This window comes from Panicum virgatum, chromosome 6N (genome assembly GCF_016808335.1).
Source record: "Panicum virgatum strain AP13 chromosome 6N, P.virgatum_v5, whole genome shotgun sequence".
In the NCBI taxonomy this organism is placed as follows: domain Eukaryota; kingdom Viridiplantae; phylum Streptophyta; class Magnoliopsida; order Poales; family Poaceae; genus Panicum; species Panicum virgatum.
The window spans coordinates 3,800,290-3,819,245 of NC_053150.1; the positions used below are offsets into that span (position 1 = coordinate 3,800,290).

General features: G+C 45.8%; 3 protein-coding genes across 3 annotated transcripts; 1 reads left to right on the top strand and 2 right to left on the bottom strand.

The window, feature by feature from the left end:
• Positions 1-1,205: 1,205 nt before the first annotated feature.
• Positions 1,206-5,035, bottom strand: LOC120677618 (putative receptor protein kinase CRINKLY4). The gene is made up of 3 exons (XM_039958769.1): positions 4,659-5,035; positions 4,405-4,514; positions 1,206-4,240 (listed from the first exon to the last, which is right to left on the bottom strand). The coding sequence occupies exon 3, from the start codon at positions 4,208-4,210 to the stop codon at positions 1,523-1,525; it is 2,688 nt and encodes an 895-aa protein (XP_039814703.1). The 5' UTR covers positions 4,211-4,240; positions 4,405-4,514; positions 4,659-5,035; the 3' UTR covers positions 1,206-1,522.
• Positions 5,036-5,504: 469 nt separating this feature from the next.
• On the top strand, positions 5,505-8,258 carry LOC120677620. Its single transcript, XM_039958771.1, has 4 exons — positions 5,505-5,778; positions 7,334-7,498; positions 7,584-7,634; positions 7,951-8,258. The coding sequence occupies exons 1-3, from the start codon at positions 5,529-5,531 to the stop codon at positions 7,619-7,621; spliced, it is 453 nt and encodes a 150-aa protein (XP_039814705.1). The 5' UTR covers positions 5,505-5,528; the 3' UTR covers positions 7,622-7,634; positions 7,951-8,258.
• A 482-nt stretch (positions 8,259-8,740) lies between these two features.
• Positions 8,741-11,318, bottom strand: LOC120677619 (zinc transport protein ZntB-like). The gene is made up of 4 exons (XM_039958770.1): positions 10,478-11,318; positions 9,775-9,854; positions 9,348-9,612; positions 8,741-9,258 (listed from the first exon to the last, which is right to left on the bottom strand). Exons 1-4 carry the CDS (start codon positions 11,316-11,318, stop codon positions 9,005-9,007), a joined length of 1,440 nt encoding a protein of 479 aa, XP_039814704.1. The 3' UTR covers positions 8,741-9,004.
• Between the last annotated feature and the right edge of the window lie 7,638 nt (positions 11,319-18,956).

Consider the following 18,956-nt stretch of genomic DNA (forward strand, 5'->3'; position numbering starts at 1 on the left):
ATTTGATGTGGAAGACAGCAAGGTCACCCTTCTGCTTTGATGCTTAGAAGGAAACAGAGAAGAATTATGGCAGACAGAAGTTCAGATTTCAACCGATTGCTAAATCACATGGTCTTCAGGGACATTCCTGAAAACCTAATAGAAATTAATAGCTTAGTGTCAGCTCGCAGAACAAAGTTCATAAGCCTCTGCTCCTAAAGTACCCCATGGAGCACAGAAACACCAGTACAACACCAATAGCATGAAGTGAAAGAGGTGTCTGGCAGATAGATAACATTTAAAAGAAACAATATGGAAGCGATGCAGAAATGGAACAAGTTGCCTGCATACGCTACTTCGGAGAGTGCTTTCTATCTGAAATGGAAAATGACTCGGTTCCGTTATCGCTTTATTATGGTAAGATATTTTGGGACAAAGTATATATGAGCTAACTCCATGCCAGCATGAACAGAAATTCAAAGGAAACCATTGAGGATAAATTCAGTATCGCTACGTCATCATAATCTTAATATGACTGTTATGCAGATCGGCGACCAAGTATGGAATGAATACGATGTAGCTGCCAAGAGAACAAATTACCAGGATTGGCATATAATCCTGACGATGTAGCTTTGCTGTTCCATTTAAAAGACGTAGCTTCTATGCCTTTCTTTGAACTGATTCAGGCATAGACAGAAAATCCTATTGATCAAGATCGGTGTAGATGTTTTTGCTCTGAGCAGTGCCCTGAAGATCGTTGCATGAAAAATTGTCGCCATAGTGTCTCATTGCTCTCCAGAAAAATGTATTTCCCACCACACATCAACGAAAACTCATAGGACAAAATACAGACACTCAGGTTCTGTAGCAGACATTTAGGATGAACCAGAGGGAAAAAAAAGGGGGGGTGGGGGGGGGGGGTGGAGATACTAGTATAGCCTATTTTCGTTGTGTTGAGGATTAATTGGTTAGAGCAGCCTGTATTCGTTGTGTGGAAAATAGCATCCTAAACAGATCATGGAACATGGCAGCAGCCATTCCAGAGGCAGATCCCTGAGAATCACATCTCACCTGTTTCTAATGAGAAGACTGGGCCAATCAACCTATTACTGAGAATCACATATCCAGTAACTGAAGAAACCTTCCACAAGAAGGTACGTTCATAAAGCATTTGGCATCACGATTCGTGGCAAAAAAGAAACTACACAATGTGATGATCCGAGGGATTAAGGAAACTACACAATTTCGTAAGCGAAAGAGACAAGATAATTCATCAATCGTAGTCACCAACAGACAAATAACATCAGGGAAATAACAGAAAAGGCCATATGAATCTACAAAGAAATGCCCCTGGATGCTAAATTTTTCTTCCAGTACACTACTAATTAGCTCTCTTTGTTTTTAAATGGCCTGCTACTATATAGGATGTATAAACACTGTAATGCATTGCCATATAGCAACAGGGTGCAAATTCTCAATTTAAAATGACGCCCAGCAATGGCAGAGAGTCACTGCGTTAAATTCTGCAGCTCCTGACATTTCTTCAGAAGTTGTGCTGCAGGTACAGGTTCTCCTGCGGTGAGGCCGGGCTGATCTCTTCCTCCAGCGACCGCAGTCCATCACCTATACTGCTCCCGACATTCCTACCTTCTGTGGTCGTTCTGCCAGTGATATCAGCTTCTGATGCAGATGATTTCCTCCTCTGTGATGAGGTCACGCTAGGGAAAGTTATCCAGGATGGCGCCCTATACTCAATCCGCTGATCCTCCCCATCGGCAAGCTCATTCTCTGAGCAAGAGTGGTTAGAGGACATCTGTGATACCTTGTGCATCCGGTTGCTTCCAAGAACAACCTCGGTTGGTAGGATGGGCTGCTCGACACATGGACTGCCCATCAGCAGAGCAAGAGCATGCTCCAGAGCTGTTGTCACCTTATCCATGGAAGGCCGATCTTTTCCTCGCATTCTGACACATTTGCAGGCCACAGAAGCAATCTTCTTGAGAGCCTCGAGGTCAGAGGGTGGAGATAAGACTGGATCAAGGATGGCAAAAATGTCCCCAGCTTTGATCAGTGGTACTGCCCATTCAACAATATTCCCTTCCTCAAATTGCATGTCGATTGCTTTCCTGCCACTTAATATCTCCAAGAGAAAAACTCCGAAGCTGTAGACATCGGACTTTGTAGTCAAGTAATGGAGACGGTAGTACTCAGGGTCAAGGTAGCCAAGTGTCCCTGCTGGCAGCTCAGATAGTGGGGTACCACTATCTGCAGGACCCAATATAGATAGACCAAAGTCAGCAACACGCGCATTGTGATCCTCGTCAATCAATATGTTTGACGACTTGATGTCCCGGTGAATTACTGGAGGGCAAGCATAGCCATGCAAGTACTCGATTCCCCTAGCAGCCTGGACAGCAATGGTGACCCGCCTGGCCCAATTCAGTCGCCTTTTCAAGTTTGGATTGTTACCATGCAGATGCTGGTACAGAGATCCATGAGCCATGAATTCATAAACCAAGAGCCTCTCACTGCCATCCTCACAGTAACCAAGCAGGTTGAGCAAATGTGCATGGTTGAGCCTGGAGAGGAGGTCAAGTTCATTATGGAACTCCTTTGAGCTCTTCTTCACATCTGATGCTTTTATTGCACGCTTCACGGCAACCACTGTCCCATCTCTCAAAATGCCCTTGAATACACATGAAAAGCTGCCTTTGCCGACTTGTGAATCCTCTGAGAAGCCACCTGTTGCTTGCTCTAACTCTTCATAGGAGAATTCTTGAGCTCTCCTGACCTTCAAATCCTCCACATCAGGCTGGATCCTCATGTTGTCCTTCCGGAAAGAGCTCTTTGCCAGTCTCAGCTCGCTATTTGAACATTGGCAATGTCGAAGTTTGTGCCGGACATATAGGCAAGTGATTACTGATACGCTGAGTACCAAGATGACAGCAAATACAATCTCTGCTACAAAGATACGCATCTGAAAAGCCATCAACTTTCTGCTCTTAGTCCGCTTCTGTGATAAGCAGAATGACATGCACTCATCTGTGGCACACCTCAAGCAATCAAACTGGCAAACACGGTCAGCTGTCGCATTGCAAGGAGATGCCTCAAACGAATCTTCTGGACAACCTGTACTACAGGGCAGACAGAGTCTAGAATTTGCAGGCTTACACAACTTGCTACTGCCAACTTCACCATGGTTCATAAACTCATAGTACCCATGGCTGCATACATTAGGAACACAAATCCCAGGGGGTACCGCCATTGGTAATGCCAATGGCCCACTGTTGCCCCAGCACCTTGGCATCAGTGATGTCTCAGCAGGTACTCCACAAGTAAAGTAGTCTCCAGCCACAAGCACATACATCTTGAGCCCTTTTGGTGGTGATGTACTGTTATGAAGTGTGAAACCCCAGCAAGCTATTTGGTGATCAAGGCTCTTGATGCCACAAGCATGGAACCGCCCACCAACGACTGAGATCATCGCATCCATTGGCACTATGTTCACATCACCATCACCAATAGCACTGGATGGTGCCACCTGCTGCAATTCCAAGCTCCTGCCCCAGCAGAACACCTGTGCATTCTCCAACACTCCACAGACATGGTAACCGCCTGCTCCTATAGACTGGAAGCGCAGATCCCTTGGTGCTAGCCCGACAACACCACTCACCGTTTCATCACCCCAGCAGAACACTGTCCTGTTCCGCGCAAACAAGCCGCAATTGAACACCGAACCGGCTGAAATGGTCGACACAGCTTCAGCGAGAACATGTGTGGCAGTCATATTGTATCCCCAGCAGTCGATCAATGACGCACCATCATCAGCGCCATGAATCCCATCTGCAGCCGCTCGTAGTGCGCAGAGGTGGTTGTCCCCTGCACTGAGCTCAGAGTACTTTGCGCCCTCGATCATCGGCTGTGGCACCCCGCTCTTGACATAGGAGTTGCTCCCCCAGCAGTAAGGCTGCCTGGTGTCAAGCAAGAGGCCACAAACAAACCCATCCCCAGCTGTAACACCAAGGAACGGGATGTTGGGCGGCGCGCCATACAGAACAGAGGCGTCCGCACCAAAGCAGGCGACCAGGTGGGAGCCGTCGGAGCTGAGCCCACAGAACACCGGACCGTCCTCCCCATAAGATACTGCAATGGATGACATGGAGCCAAGGCCGCAGGCCCAACCAGGCAGCAAGACCAGGAAGCACACTGCTAGAAGCAGCACATGTCCCATTTCTTCAAACTTGGGGCGGGCGGAAGATCCCTGCAAGAATTACAGATTTTGTTCTTCCTTATTAGTATGAACAGGCATCAGACTAGAGTCTTATTATATTGGAAAAATCGTTTCAGAACCAATAGGAATCAGGTGAGCGAGTCTTATTTTAGATGATGAAAAAAAAAAGAAGCTTTCTCCTCGGCAGTGCATACCAAGGAGCAAGAACAAAGGGGTGGTGGTGGAGTAGCTAGTCAGTCACCCTCATCGCACAGCATTGGAACAGCAGACTGATTTGTTGATTTCCCCCCTTTTTCTCTGCTACCTACCAAAGCAGGAAGTAAACAACACCGACAGTTAGCGTAGAGACAAGGCAACCTGAATAATGACCTGCTGAACTTCACTGCTGCATTGCGCCGGTGGATCAAGAACCCAAGCAGAGAGCAAGCGAGCAACCGCTCATCCGTACCCAAAAAATCGACGCGCCCCAGAACCAAGATTGCTTCAACTTGAAGCCTCCGTCCTCAGGCCCGAACGAGCGTCAGTGCGGCATCTAAGCTTCCACGAAGGCCGCCCCTACTCCACGGGGCCGAGCTCGCCACAGGGGCATTGGGGGAACCGGGGGAGAAGGGCAGAGGAGGAAAAATCGCGTCGCTTATGGGCGGAGGGGGCGCGGGAACTGCGGCGCAGCGAAAGGGGGGCGGTGGCGGAGGAGGATTGCAGAGCGGCGGCGGCGCGTGCGCTGTCCGCTCCGCGCGCGCAGTGGTCGATGAGAGTGGTGGGAGCGAGAGCGGCGGCGGCGGAGGAGTGGTGGGGGAGGAGGGAAAGGGCGGCATTGAATGCTCCGAGGCGGCGTAGGTGGGGCGTGTCAGAGCGAATTCAATGCAGTGCCCCCACCAACGCGTATGTCTGCACCACTGCATGTCTGCATGGATGCCCACTGTAATTTACTCGAAATCTTATTCAAAAAAAAATAATTTGCTTGCAAACTTGGGGTTCCAATTACATTATTTGGACCAATGCCATATGAAAATATCACTATAAGGTCACAAATCCTTCTTGCGAGTTTGGACATAAAATTTTTTCAAGTAAGTGCATGGGAAATTCTAACACAAATATTTGTAACTAGTCAACTAGAACATGTAGTAAGATTTAAAGTACTAACAAAAGGAAACAAAAAGATCAAGATGGTATGGAAGGCCAGGAAAGCCCGGGAGAGGACGTTTCGCTGATGTTGGCCCAACTTTTGGCCCATCTATGGCCCACTAGCCTCCACCCCCCACACACAGCGTCCACCACTCGAGCGGTCGAGCCCACTCGATGGGTCCACCACTCGAAAATGGACGGCGCAGATCTCCCCTCGCCCTCCTCCTCCACCGCCGGCGCCGGCGCCCGGCGCCCGGAGGGCGCGGGGGAGGGCAGCGGCGCGGACGGCGAGCGGGCCGCGTCCCCGCCGGAGCGGTGCGAGGCGCTGGCCGCGGCGATCGCGGGGGTGCTGGGCGGCGCGCTGCGGGAGCACGAGGCGCGGGCGGCCGCCACCGCCCGGAGCCAGGACGAGGTCGCCGCCGCCGCCGACCGCCTCAACGGAGGTCGGGGAAGTCCCTGCCGCTCCCTCTCTCGCCTTCCCCGTCTACTCGCTCGCTCGCTGCTGCTGCTGCTGCTGCTGCTGCTGCTGTTGCGGTCAGCCGGTCACGTCGTGGGCGTGTTATGGGCTCGTGGCTTAGGGTTCTGATGAAACTTGTGATGCATTACGTTTTTCCCCATTAATAGTTTAGTTATAGCTTAGGTTCATGTTGATGCGAACTGAGGATCTAATGGGATTTAAATCGCGTACCGAATGAGTTAACTGTGTTTGTACTTTGCCATTTTGGGATCGTAAACATGCAGAAGGTGGAGTCAAAATTTGTAATTAGTAACCACGGAAATTAAGCTGCTGCACCATGGTCTCTCTTGTGTAATATTGCTGATGTATTGAGGTGCATATGAACCTCTTATGAACCATCCTATGTAGATTTTTTCTTCTTTATATACGGGGTATTTGTATTTGAGAAGGTTTTGGAAGTAGACTTTGACCATCAATTTCTCTCCTGTTATCCTGTATATTACCAATGGTTGAAAACAACAATCAATATCGTAGTAACTATATGTGAATGCGAATCTATTGGTACCGGTGTTGGACTGAAAATACGCACATATTTGATTAAATTGTTGGTCAAAGGCTACAAAGTTTGACTTCAAATTCTAATACATCCTGGATAAAGAGGGAGTATGCTGTGAATATATGATTGCAGGAGATTTACTGACTGCACTTCTGCTGTTCTTAGTTACTCTTGCTGACTTAGGCTATTGGATGCTCATTTTGTGGCTATAATGCTTCTCAGTTGCACTTAAATTAGTTGTTTTTTATTTAATACTAGCCAAATCCAGTCAGTGCTTGAGATCCATCGAGTTAATGAATCAATTGACCAATTTGTAAATGCTAGCAGTCAATATATGCAATCATTATCAATAATTTGAGCAACTCAGGGTATGGACCTGTTTGCCCATGAAACAATAAAGTTCAAGTTCATCTTTGAGCTACACTTTTACCTGACTATTCTTTGGTACTCTTTTTTTCAAGGTTGGAAATAGCGGGCTATGAAGTTTAGCGGTAACCTTCTCTAAAAGCTACAGAATAGATATAGCGAAGCTATAGCGGGCTATAGCAAAAGCTAAATCATTTAGCGGAATGATAAAATAATAAATAATCTCATACAAATTATAAGTATCATTGGTCTAACACCTAAAATTTGAGTCTAACACGTCTCTTAACTACCCAACAGTATCCAATTGACATTTAGCGCTGCTAAGTCTCACAAAAACCTATTTAGCAGACATTTAGCATGGTTAAATCTCATAAAATCTCCTTTAGCGGATATAGCGAACAAATGTTGTATAGCGTAGCGGTAGATCTCCTAAAAAGCTATTAGCGGGCTATAGCGAGGCTATAGCGGGCTATTTCCAACCATGCTTTTTTTACATTTTCTATTTTTGTTCTTCCTCCCCCTGTGATTCTCTTTGATTTTTTCTTATATTAATGCGCTAGACATTTTTTTGTTGAACAATATGTATGTGTCCCTGGAACTGAGTCTAATGTTTTTGCAGAACTGGACAAGCTATTAGAGAATGCACCCTCCCTGGTAATAATGCAACATTCAACAAGGATTTCCACTATCCGCAAAAGAATTTCAGCGCTGAACATGCTACTGAAGTCCATACAGCGTCGCATTGATAACATTGATAGAATTATTTCGACTGGTTTGACAAGTGGTACTGTTCATGTTAATAATGTTATCATCTGATTATTTGTCTGTAGATGAATCATTATGATGAACACATGGCTTTGTGTTTGCAGATCATTCATCTCCTGTACAGTATCAAAGCCTGAAGTGAAGTTGAATTTAAGGTGCACAACTTAGTTTTTCTTCGTGTTATTGCCCATTTATCTGTGCCAGAGTCTTGATAAACCTAAACAAACAGACATCAAGTACATTGGCTTTCTAGTATTATGCCAGTACTTCTGTAGATGCAAGTCTTAGTATTTTTTTTTTTGGCTAACACTTCATGAGAAATAAAATTAAATCCATAGAGGTGAGGTTTTTCTACTTCTGCTGGAAACAGTTAAATACATGTAAACAGCATAAGAGCAAATCTCCTTTTCTTTTGTACACTTCACGCTTGTTTGCTTAGTTGCATCCTTACACTGTTGCTCTTCATTACAGGCTCTAGAAGAGGAGTTCAGCAGTGGCCATCAATTGTCCACCATTTCTGTGTGGTAGAGTCATGATTCGGGTGCAGGCTGCAGACCAAAGTGAAATCATACGGGGTTGTGCATAGAAATGAGATATCATAATTTCTATTTCTACTAGAGTTGTATCATTGTAACACTCCATTTCTTTCTCTTTTTTTGGAGAGAATGAAGGTGCTTTTAGCTTGTTATATTTTCCCCTTGTACCTGAATATTATGGAGAAATCATATCATCATATTGTGGCCGTTGAGCGATTTGTTCAATGCATCGTGCTTCTTGAAGTTGTGAAAAACTGGAATCCATTATATCTTGAAGTTGTTCAATGTTTTCTTCCTACTAGAAATGTGGTAGATGCCAATGCGTCATGCACATTATTATATCTGAAGGTTCCTTCTGGGCAGGTCTGAAGGTGTCTTCTAGCCAGGCCTATCTCCACATCTCCACACTCAGCGTGCGGCAATTTGTTTACTCGTGGATCCAATCAGCACACTTGCATATTCTGGTCGCGGCACTTCTGGATGTAAAGTACTTGCAACTTTCGTTGCTCCCACCATCAACTTGAGAGAAAATAAAGCAAAGACTTGGTCATGTTGTGCTGGCATTGTCAATTGCTAGGTATGTAGAACAAACACTCCGGAATCACGAGAGTAACTGCTAAAAAAACTGCTAGGTATGTGCAATCGTGCTGGCATGCAACAAAGCAACGAAAACACCAATATGCTTCGGAAGAACAACTGCAGAAAACAGTAGCCGGGAAGAACAATGGCCAAGTATCATGGGAAACAATTCAGAGTCTTCAGAAGAAATAATGTTACAGTGACAGCCATGAACTTTATAGGCTTCCCCAACAGAACAAAGACTACAACAAAAATTAACTAAGCAAGGAACAGCATATGAACCTCCAATGGAGGTTTTCCTTCAATCCTGTACATGTGTTGGCTATCTAGGACCTTTTTCCTCTAATTTTACAACATCACTGTCAATAACCTTACTGCTGAGATGAGCACCACAGTTTGCAACTGTATGGTCATAGGCGCATGTAACCTTCTTTGTGACCTTTGAAGAGTTTCAGGTGCCTTTTGTTCTGAGAATTGTTCCGCTTCAGTTCACGGCGGGTTCTCCATGTAGTCACATGTGAATACAATGAAGGAAACAAGAAACAGAGCAATAGAAGCAGCAAGATCGCGACACATATTAGCATGACATTCATGAAGCCATCTCGGTTTTTAGGGTTCTTGTTCTGCTCAGTCCATGGCACACCGCCAACATTCATCCCGAAAACTAGACAAATTGTGTAAAAGTCAGGCAAGTCAGAGCACTCAAACAAAGAAATGAATTGGGGAGAATGAGCACCGGCAGAAAGGACTTACCTCCTGTTACAATGGATAGAGGAAGGAATACTATGGAGAGAAATGAAAGGTAGTACAAGCTTTTGTTTATCTGCTCTGATTGCCAACTGTCCAGACTAGCCTGAAGCGTTGTCACTCTATTTGTTATGAATCCTAGGTTTTCTTTGAGCCTCCTAAGGCGACCTATCAGATCTTCAAGGACGGCAATGTCTCCGGACGAAAACCAACTCTTGCTCGCACATTTTTCCTTCACACGGGGGAGCACTTGTTCACCGTGAGAAACAACCTACACAAACAAACAAACAAACACAGCATGATAACATCGATGTCAAATGGGCACATTGCAAATTTTTTTACTACAATTCAAACAGTGTAAATTATAACATAGCATCCCACAGGATCCCAACATATTTCCCAGCAGAAACTTGAGAGAGAACTCAAAATATACCTGAAGCAGGCGCTGTAAATCAAGATGCATTTTTGGGAATCTCCTGCCATCCAGCAAAAGTTTCCTCATAAAGTGTCCACCTGCAAGCAAGATTCACGGATCATGAAATAAAAGTCAAAGTACTTAGCAGAGAGAAAAAGGTGAAAATGCGAAATTACTAGGCAAAAGGTGAGCAAGTCTTTTCTGAAGCAGACACCCAATCACTAGGCATAGGTCACATCGCATTGTAGTGTAGGTGGTTGGAAACTTGGAACTCATGAGAATGTGAAATGGGTCTAATCAGCAAGCACTACTGCCACTAGGATCACCATGATTCATGGTATTTCAGGGAAATTGAGTCATTGTCAATGTTACACTCAGTTCAGGAGTTGTATTCAACCATTCCAAAATGTCTAATTGGTCGTTCTGATGCAAATTCTGACGTATTTCACAAACCAATTGAACAAATCTTTCCATTCTTTTGACAAAATATCATCATATGCATCAATCTCTCAATTACTGAACACTAACTAGGAGGATCCCATCGATCTTATTAGGATCTGGGTTCATGCGGCATTGCATCAAGAGGTCGACACATTTTGGTCGCCACCAACCACAGAGGCGTAGGTTGGCAGCAAGCGAATACTTTTATCCAGATGGGGAATGAGAATGAATGGAAGCTTTACGCGATTGCCGACCAAGAAAGCAACCCCCGACCGCCTACCTCTGTCGAGCTGCAGCTCGATGGCGTCGAGGTCCATCTCGAGGCGCGTGACAATGTCGTGGACGTGGTCGACGTGCGTGCCGAGGACGTGCACGAGGAGGTTGGAAACCGTCGTGGGCACCGGGTTGTCGGTGTGCGCGCCGTCCGCGTGGTTCATGGCCAGCAGCGACTCGAGCAGCCGCTCCTCGATCACGACGCCGCCGTCGACGGCGCGGCCCCCGCCGTGGCCCTCGTCGGAGAGCGAGGCCGCCACGCCGAGCGGCACCTCGGAGAGGAGCGAGGCCTCCGTGGCCCCGAACGCGAGGCGCGGGACGCCGCCGACGGAGACGGTGACGACGGAGCTCTCGGTGACGCGCGCGGCGAGGCGGAGCGCGTACGCGCTGCCGACGGGCCCCGGCGAGCTGACGCGGAGCAGGAGCGCGCCGTCGCCGGCGGAGGCGCAGTGCGGGCCCGTGGCGACGAACGCGAGGATCTCCTGCAGCGTGAGCGGCGGGCAGAGGAGCTCGATCAGCGCCTGCGCGTGGTGGAGCGGCTTGGCCGCCGCCGCGCCCGCGCCGCCGGGGGCCGCGCGCGGGAGCTCGACGTGGTGCCACGTGAACTCCCCGGGCCGCGCCGCCTTCCCCGACGCGGCCAGGCCCCAGGGCGCCTCGGCGAACCCGCCCTCGCCGTCGAACACGTACGAGTGCCGCGGCACCGCGCCGGACGGCAGCGGCTTGCCGACCGCGGGGGACGGGGACGGGGGCGGCGGGCCCCGACGCGGCCGCAGGTGGTTGGAGCCGAAGCCGGCCGCCTCCGCACGCGGGGCGGGGTCGCCGGCGCCGGCCGCCATTGGCATTGGCATTAGCGCCCGCGGAATGCCACGTGAACGGCTTATATCGCAATTCGCGGAAGATGAAGGGACCTGAACGTAAATTTCTGAAACGTGACCGGACCTTTCTGCAAAATAATCTGGACCCATCGTTCCCGGGTGTTGCTGGTAAGGAAGGGTGTTAAGCGTAACCCGGGGAGGTTGGTTGCTAATACAATAATTTTTATTTTTATAACTAGGTTAACAGGAGTACTGAAAACTTTAGAGAGAAAAAATAATATGGTCTTAATGTAATTAAGTGACTTTTATAAAATATTAATAAGAGTTGGTGTTAGGTAATTAAAATTTTAAAATACATTATTTTTCCTCAAAGGTGATTTGTTAATCTGGGGAAGCGGAGGGTGGGTAATCTTTGCATGGGTTTGACTAATTTGGGAATCTCTCTGGTTTTGTGCCGGATGGGATCAGTCCATCACAATGGTGAAGGTGTTGTCAATTTACTATTATTATTTGTGATTACACAGTATAACTCAGACATTCATAATACGTGCACACGTATCATACATATGCAAACACTAGTATATGAGCTAGCGTCTTCGACAAATCCTCGATATTGATAAAATGACCACATGCGCCTCACCGACGACGATGGGAAAATCGTCTACCATTGAAAGCACGACGCTGCTAATACTAGAATATTCACACCCAGAAATTGAGGTGCTACTGGAACTCTAGTAACCACCGGACTGCAAACTCTTTCACATCAATTAATTATTAGCATATGCCTAATGTAACAATTTTTTTTGGATTCCAAGACAAGATGATTCCTACTCCTGTTTGATTCAGAGCTCCCTTTGCTCATATGCATGCGAGTCCAGTCAGCCCTGCTTGAGAAAGGGAAAAAAAATCAGAGAATAATGGAGCCACTGGTTCTAAAAGGATTAAACAAATTGAAGCCACATGAACTAACTGCATTTTCAGGACAGTGATCTCCATCATCATTCCAGTGTTTTGTTTTTCCTTTCATAGGTTGATTTCAAGCATTTTGTTTTGCATGAAACTGTAAATGGTTGCTTGTTTTGAGAGGAAAATACTACATTCCTGTGTAAGGCCGTTTAGTCGCGATGACAGCCCAGCCCATTCTGGAGACGGGTCGTCGTGGTTGACAACAAGCCCATCTAAACTCCGGGACACCACACTTGAGATCCCAAACATGCCTTCTGTTAGAGAGAGACAGATGCTTGCTAAGTGCACCAAGAAAGGTTGGTTATTTGCTTCTGATTTGTACGGACTTAAAGAACATGTAGAGCTGCAGAAATACTTCGACTTCATTTTTCTTGCAGATTTCTGAATCGATCAAAATTATTGACTTCTAGTTTTTTTTTTTGAAGGCCAATCGGCGAGCTTTATTGATCTGATAATGTAGTTACATCGTTCACTAGTACATTCAGAATGAAACTAGGGGGATCATCAACCCAAGTACAAGAAGATTTCAAAGAAAAAGCTTTCCTAGCAAGCTCATGAGCTAACCGATTAGCCTCCCTATTACAATGTTCAATGGATATACTATCAAATCCGCTCCACAGGAGAAAACAATCATCATAGATTGCCATCACCGCTGTTGCCAAGAACCCACCATCCTTCATCATTTCGACAACCTGCATGCAGTCAGTTTGGATAATGAACCTATTGCATCCTATATGTTGCGCCAGCATCAGACCTTCTCTAAGTGCGTACGCCTCCGCCATTGGGGCGTCAACTACATGTGTTAAGAAGCTATGAGCAGCTGCGACCCATTGTCCTTTCTCATCTCTAATGATAACTCCAGTACTCCCACTTCCCGTATTAGTGTCAAAGGCTGCATCCACATTCACCATCAGTTTACCTTCTGGGGGTTTCTTCCATCCTTGGCGTATATTAGATGTTTTTCTCAAGGACATCATGTAATTGGTAGTCAACACTGCAATCGACATTGCTGATATGAAAGGTGTTTGAATGCTTTCTCCGTGCACAAATTTCCTTCTCTCCCACCAAATATACCATCCAGCTGTTAGCACTAGTTCCACTAAACCCACATTATTCAGGGCTGGGATTTTCCCTCCTATTCGAATAATCTCCTCCATCAAAATAGAACCTGATCGGTCAATGTTTAACACCTCCTCAATTCTGTCCCACACTCCTAGACATCTCCAAACCTCTCGCGCTCTGTCACATGTAAACAACATGTGTTTGATATCTTCACATCCCGATGGGCATAGGGGACAGCTTCCTTGGTTTCCAATGTGTTCGTTTGCTAGAACACCTTTGCAAGGGATCATTCCATGTAAGACACGCCAACCAAATATTTTGATTTTCCCTGGAAGGTCAAGCTTCCATAGTTTGTCCCACACTGGGTTATCTCCCACTCCACTTGCTTCTCCTGTTCTTCCCCTTTCAAATTTATATTCCCATTGAGAATGATAGGCAGACCTGACTGTGAACAAGCCATTTCGGTTATGGTGACATGCAACAACATCCTCTCTTCCCGGTGAGATAGGGATTTGAAGGATACAATGTACATCAGTTGGCCAAAACAAAGAATTTATCAGGTCCTCATCCCAGCTCCCATCCACTGGATTTATTAGTTCGTTGACTGTCCTTACAATATTGGTACTTCTAGGTGTTTGAATTTTCAGATTATGGCTTGATGGAATCCAATTGTCTTCCCAAATATTTATTTGAGATACATCCCCCACTCGCCAAATGCAGCCACGTTTGAAACATTCTAATCCAGCGAGGACACTTTGCCAAGTATAAGAGCTCCCACTTTTCAGCTTTGCATTCAAAAGTTTCCCATAAGGGCAGTAGTGCAGTACCTTGCTCTCATCATTCTAGCGCAAAGGGAATCAGGATCACTTAGTAGCCTCCATACTTGTTTTGCAAGCATTGCGATGTTAAAGCTGTGTAAATCTCTGAACCCCATACCTCCTCTTTTTTTTGGGAAACATAATTTCCACCATGCTTTCCAATGAATTTTCTTGTGTTCATCGTTGTCGCCCCACTAGAATTGTGAGATGGCATCCGAGATCCCTTTACAAATATTTTTTGGGATTTTAAACACCATCATCGCATATACTTGAACGGTTTGAGCAATGGACTTGTTAGTGCCACCCACACCCAGGAGAGAGTGTTTAATTAATCAGCGGGTTCCAAACTGTGTAAGGCGATGTCGGGCATAATGATGTATAATAAAGGGTAAAAATGACACTGATTTGACATTGATGCAAAGGTGGAAGAATTGAATTGCGTGCATTGGGAACATAGTTTTACCCAATAACTTATTTTTTTAAACATGACATTCTTGTGATAACTATATTTTTAAAGACACATATTTCACTATTACTTTGCAATGGGACCAGGATTTTTAATTCCGGTAGAAAAAAATCGGACCTCACCGATAAAACCAAAATATCGGGAATATCAAAAATTTTTGTTTTTGTTTTTTTATTTTTTAGTGAACAAAATATTTAAAATCAATTTTGGCCGGTTAAAAAAATTAGACCCACCGATAAAACCAAAATATCGGATGTATCGCGAAATTTCGTCCCATATTGTGAACCTTGAATGGGAGTGCCAGACTAGTATTCCTTTTAATTATTCCCCCATTCCGGTCGAATAAAAAACCTTCTACATACAGCTCCTGCAGCAATGTGCGGGTCCCCGCCCCAACCCACCCCAGTTCTAAAGCAAGAGGCAAGCAGGTTGCTAGGAAGTGAATATAAATTACTGCTTACACTTTAGCTTTCATGTCAAATCCATCCTTTGGAAATAAATGGTTTATACAATAATGGTGCATTATCTCATATACTGTTGTTTATACAATAGAAATGAGTCGAAATATTATGGTCCTTTTTTCCATCATGCGTAGAAAAAATTGTTTTGGGAGTAAATCTCAACTTCATATTGAATATATTATATAATATTTATTAGTGTCGGGTGCAGCCAAAGCATGATAAGGATGATGTGCATATTTTTCTGCTGTAAATTTGATGGGGGAAGACATAATACCATATCCGGAATTTGTATGTTAACCTGACGAACTCTACAATGGAATAAGAATAAGTTAATATATATTAAATATTTCCCATTCATGAATGTAAATGGAAAATAAGGAAATTTTCTATCACTGTAAAATTGTCATTTTCCTTTTTTTTTTGCCCGTTTTGCATTGGCAGATTTTGATGCCGTAATATCATCAATGATTTTGTTTGAGGTAATGGTAGAGGATAAGTTTGTGAAAAAAATCAGAGGTGTTCAGAAATTGATAAAAGTGTTCGACGATATTTTGTACATGCATGTGCCTCAACGTGAACAAGGAAAGCTTGTGTATGTAGTTTCAAAGAAGCAAGTAATGTTAATATGCAAGGAAGGATGCAAACGCTGCATGCATGCGTCCTCTTTGTTCTTTTCAAAAGTTGCACGGGCAGATGAGATCAAGACACTGGTGCCTCCACGTGTGCAGCAACGTGTGATTAGCAAAGTGTGCCACCGGCTAATGGACTGGACTTCTCAAGCTTTTGAGTTTTGGGCTGAGTAGTAGATAATTATCACAAACACTACTCCAAAAACAGTTTGTAGTGGCGGGGAAAACACTATTTTTAGGGGTGGACGGCGTAACCGTCCTTACTTTTCGCAGCTAAAAATGACGATTTGCAGGGGCAGGTGCGAGATTCGCCCCTGAAGATGCATTTTCAGAAGCGGGTCACCCCCTCAACCGCCCCTACAAACCCATTTTTAGGGGCGGTTAAGACCCCTGCCCATCCCTACAAATAGATTTTTAGGGGCGGGTGACCTCCTCACCCGCCCCCACAAACAGAATAAAAAATAAAGAAAAAGCTGCCGCCGCCCGCCACCGCGTGCGCCGCCCGCTCGCGCCGCGCTCCGTGTCCGCCGCCCACCGCCGCGTCCCACGCGCCCCGCCACTGGATCTTGGCCCGCCGCGTCCGCGCGCGCCGCCGCATCCCGCGGCCGCCGCCTGAGCTGCGAGCTGCCCCACCGGATCTGCTGCGAGCGGGGCCAGTGGCGACGGAGCTCGTGGGGGCTGGCTGCAGGAGGCCTGCCGCGCCCGCTGCTCTGGCCACCGTGGAAGAGAGAGAGTACGAGATGGAGAAGAAAGACGAGATGGAAGAGAGAGGCCGCCATGTGCTGTTGTCTGCCTGCAGAAATAGGGGGGAGAGCGCAGTACACTGAGAAATAGAGAGAGTGGGCCCAGCGATCCGGGAGCATTTGATTGAGCCAATGGCGTGGCAGATTTGCTCATCATGGGGATTCCTACCACCGCACTTTCACCCCCATTTCTAGGGGCAGGTAGGAGGGTCACCCGCCCCTAAAAATAATTTTTCAATTTATTCAAAAAAATTGTTTAGTTCATAAAAAATAGCAAAGTACATCAAAAAATATAATTTTTTTCAGAAACTTATTGAGACCTGTATAATTTAGGGAAAATACACAAAATCTAATTCGAGTGTCCATATTAGTTCAATATGTGGAAATTGCATTGAATAGCTCACACACTAACTTATCTCATACAAGTTAAGGCTAACTTTATGTTTTTCAAATAATTAATTATTAGGTGCAGTGAAATACATTTATGATATTTTTTCTTGTTTTGTATGTTAGAATAGTCATATTATACAAATTTCATAATTTTTCAAAATTGTTTGCTATTTATTTTGAAATAAATAATTTTTAGAATAAATTAAAATAAATTTGTAGGGGCGGCTGACGCCATCACCCGCCCCTACAAATGCATTTCTTGGGGCGGGTTATACCACCACCCGCCCCTAAAAATATTTCTCTATTTTATATGAAAATTTATTTAATTGTTTACATATCGCAAAACAAATTAAAAAAGTGAAACTTCTGCACTATGGTTATTGTAAACTATAGAAACATAAAAAATATGCCATATATGTTTCATTGTATATAAATGTTAAGATTGTGGAATATTCAAAGTATGACTTGAGTTATATGAGATACTATATAGTTATAGCTATTAGATAACTTATAATAATTTTTTGGATCATTAGATGACCTTAAATGAAAAAGTTGTCAACTACAAAGTTTTAGATCTCGTAATTCTCTACAATTTTGGTATAAAGTTTGACTTAATCCGACATCATATAAAAAAGTTAAGAATTTTTTTGCGTGGAACCATTTGTAGAGCGGGCCATGCCATCACCCGCCCTCTAAAAATAGATTTGTAGGAACGGGTGAGGCCATGACTCGCCCCTACAAATGCTGCCATTTTTAGAGGCGGGCCATGGCATCCCCCCTAATAATGCTCTTTTTAGGGGCGGGTGAAGCCATGGTCAGCACTTAAAAATGACGCTCATTTTTAGGAGCGGGTGAGGGGGTGACCCGCCCCCCCTAAAAATGCTTTTCTAGGGACGGGGCGGATGCTACAGTAACCACGTTCTATTTGTAGCAACGGGTGAAATTTTGGTCTGTCCTGAAAAAAAATCGGGACGTTCCTACGAATCATTTTTGTAGTAGTGAAAATTAGTCCGTTATTTATGGGCTTTTATGCGATCCATGCGTGGCCCATGCAAGCACCATGTTGTGGGCCCGATCGAGCAGGCCTTCTGGAAGCTTTCCGCACGCACACGTGCGCCAGCCAAAAGATAAGATTGAAATTCAAAATTTGAATCGGCGGCTGCGCAGCACGGCACCTGCTGCACGGCCATCTTCATCTTCATCACGCACACGGCACCGGCGCCGAGTTCGCGGCCGTCGGCGGAGTTCCGGCCTCGACCCGGCGGCATCGCAGAGTTGACATCGTCGCCATCGAGTACCGCGGCGTCGACTCCATGGCTCCTGTTCTTCTTGCTGGTAACACAGGTTAAGAATATTATGTTGTTCTCTTTCGTTCTTGTTTCCTTGCATGTTTTCTTTCAGCACGCATGCATGGAGTCCTACACGCACGTCGTGATTACTGCATCAGCCATAGAGAAAGACAGTGAACACCTTCGCAGCGCCACCGGCCGCTGGGATCACCGCAGCGCCGCCGGCCGCCGGACCATCGTCGCGTCATCGCTGGGATCGCCGTCGTCCGGCTCGCCGTCATGCAGACGGTTATTGGAGCTCGTCGTCCATGAACAGAGACCATGTCGCCGAGATGCATCTGTTCAAGAATGCCATGGCGCCTTGCATGCATCAACTGAAGAGTCGTTCTTGCACGAGTTCATTAGAAGAAACAAGAGATCAACATGAACACAGGTTGCTTCTTCATCTCAACGCTCACCGAGAGCAGAGTGATGCTGATGTGTTCTATCCTCGACTGGCCTGCAATCGCCGAGACCTCTCGCCTGCGTCGCGGGTTGCGCTCTGACCGGATCTGCGCCTATCAACACCCTCCGATGATTACTAAAGACACTTCTATTTGATTATGCCATCGTGACGTCCAACCGATTAAACTAAGTGCCACCATGCACTGGATCAACAACTATATTACCGTACTTGCTGTTCGTGACTGACGAGGCCGAACGGCAAGGGCGGGCGCCGTCGACGTTTTGACTGCATTACCATGGGCCCATGGACCAATAAGGCCATGATAATGCCGACGCCTGCATTCATCTATAATCATCATCATGCATGGAGGACGCAAAGTGAAGATCGAGGAAGACGACCATT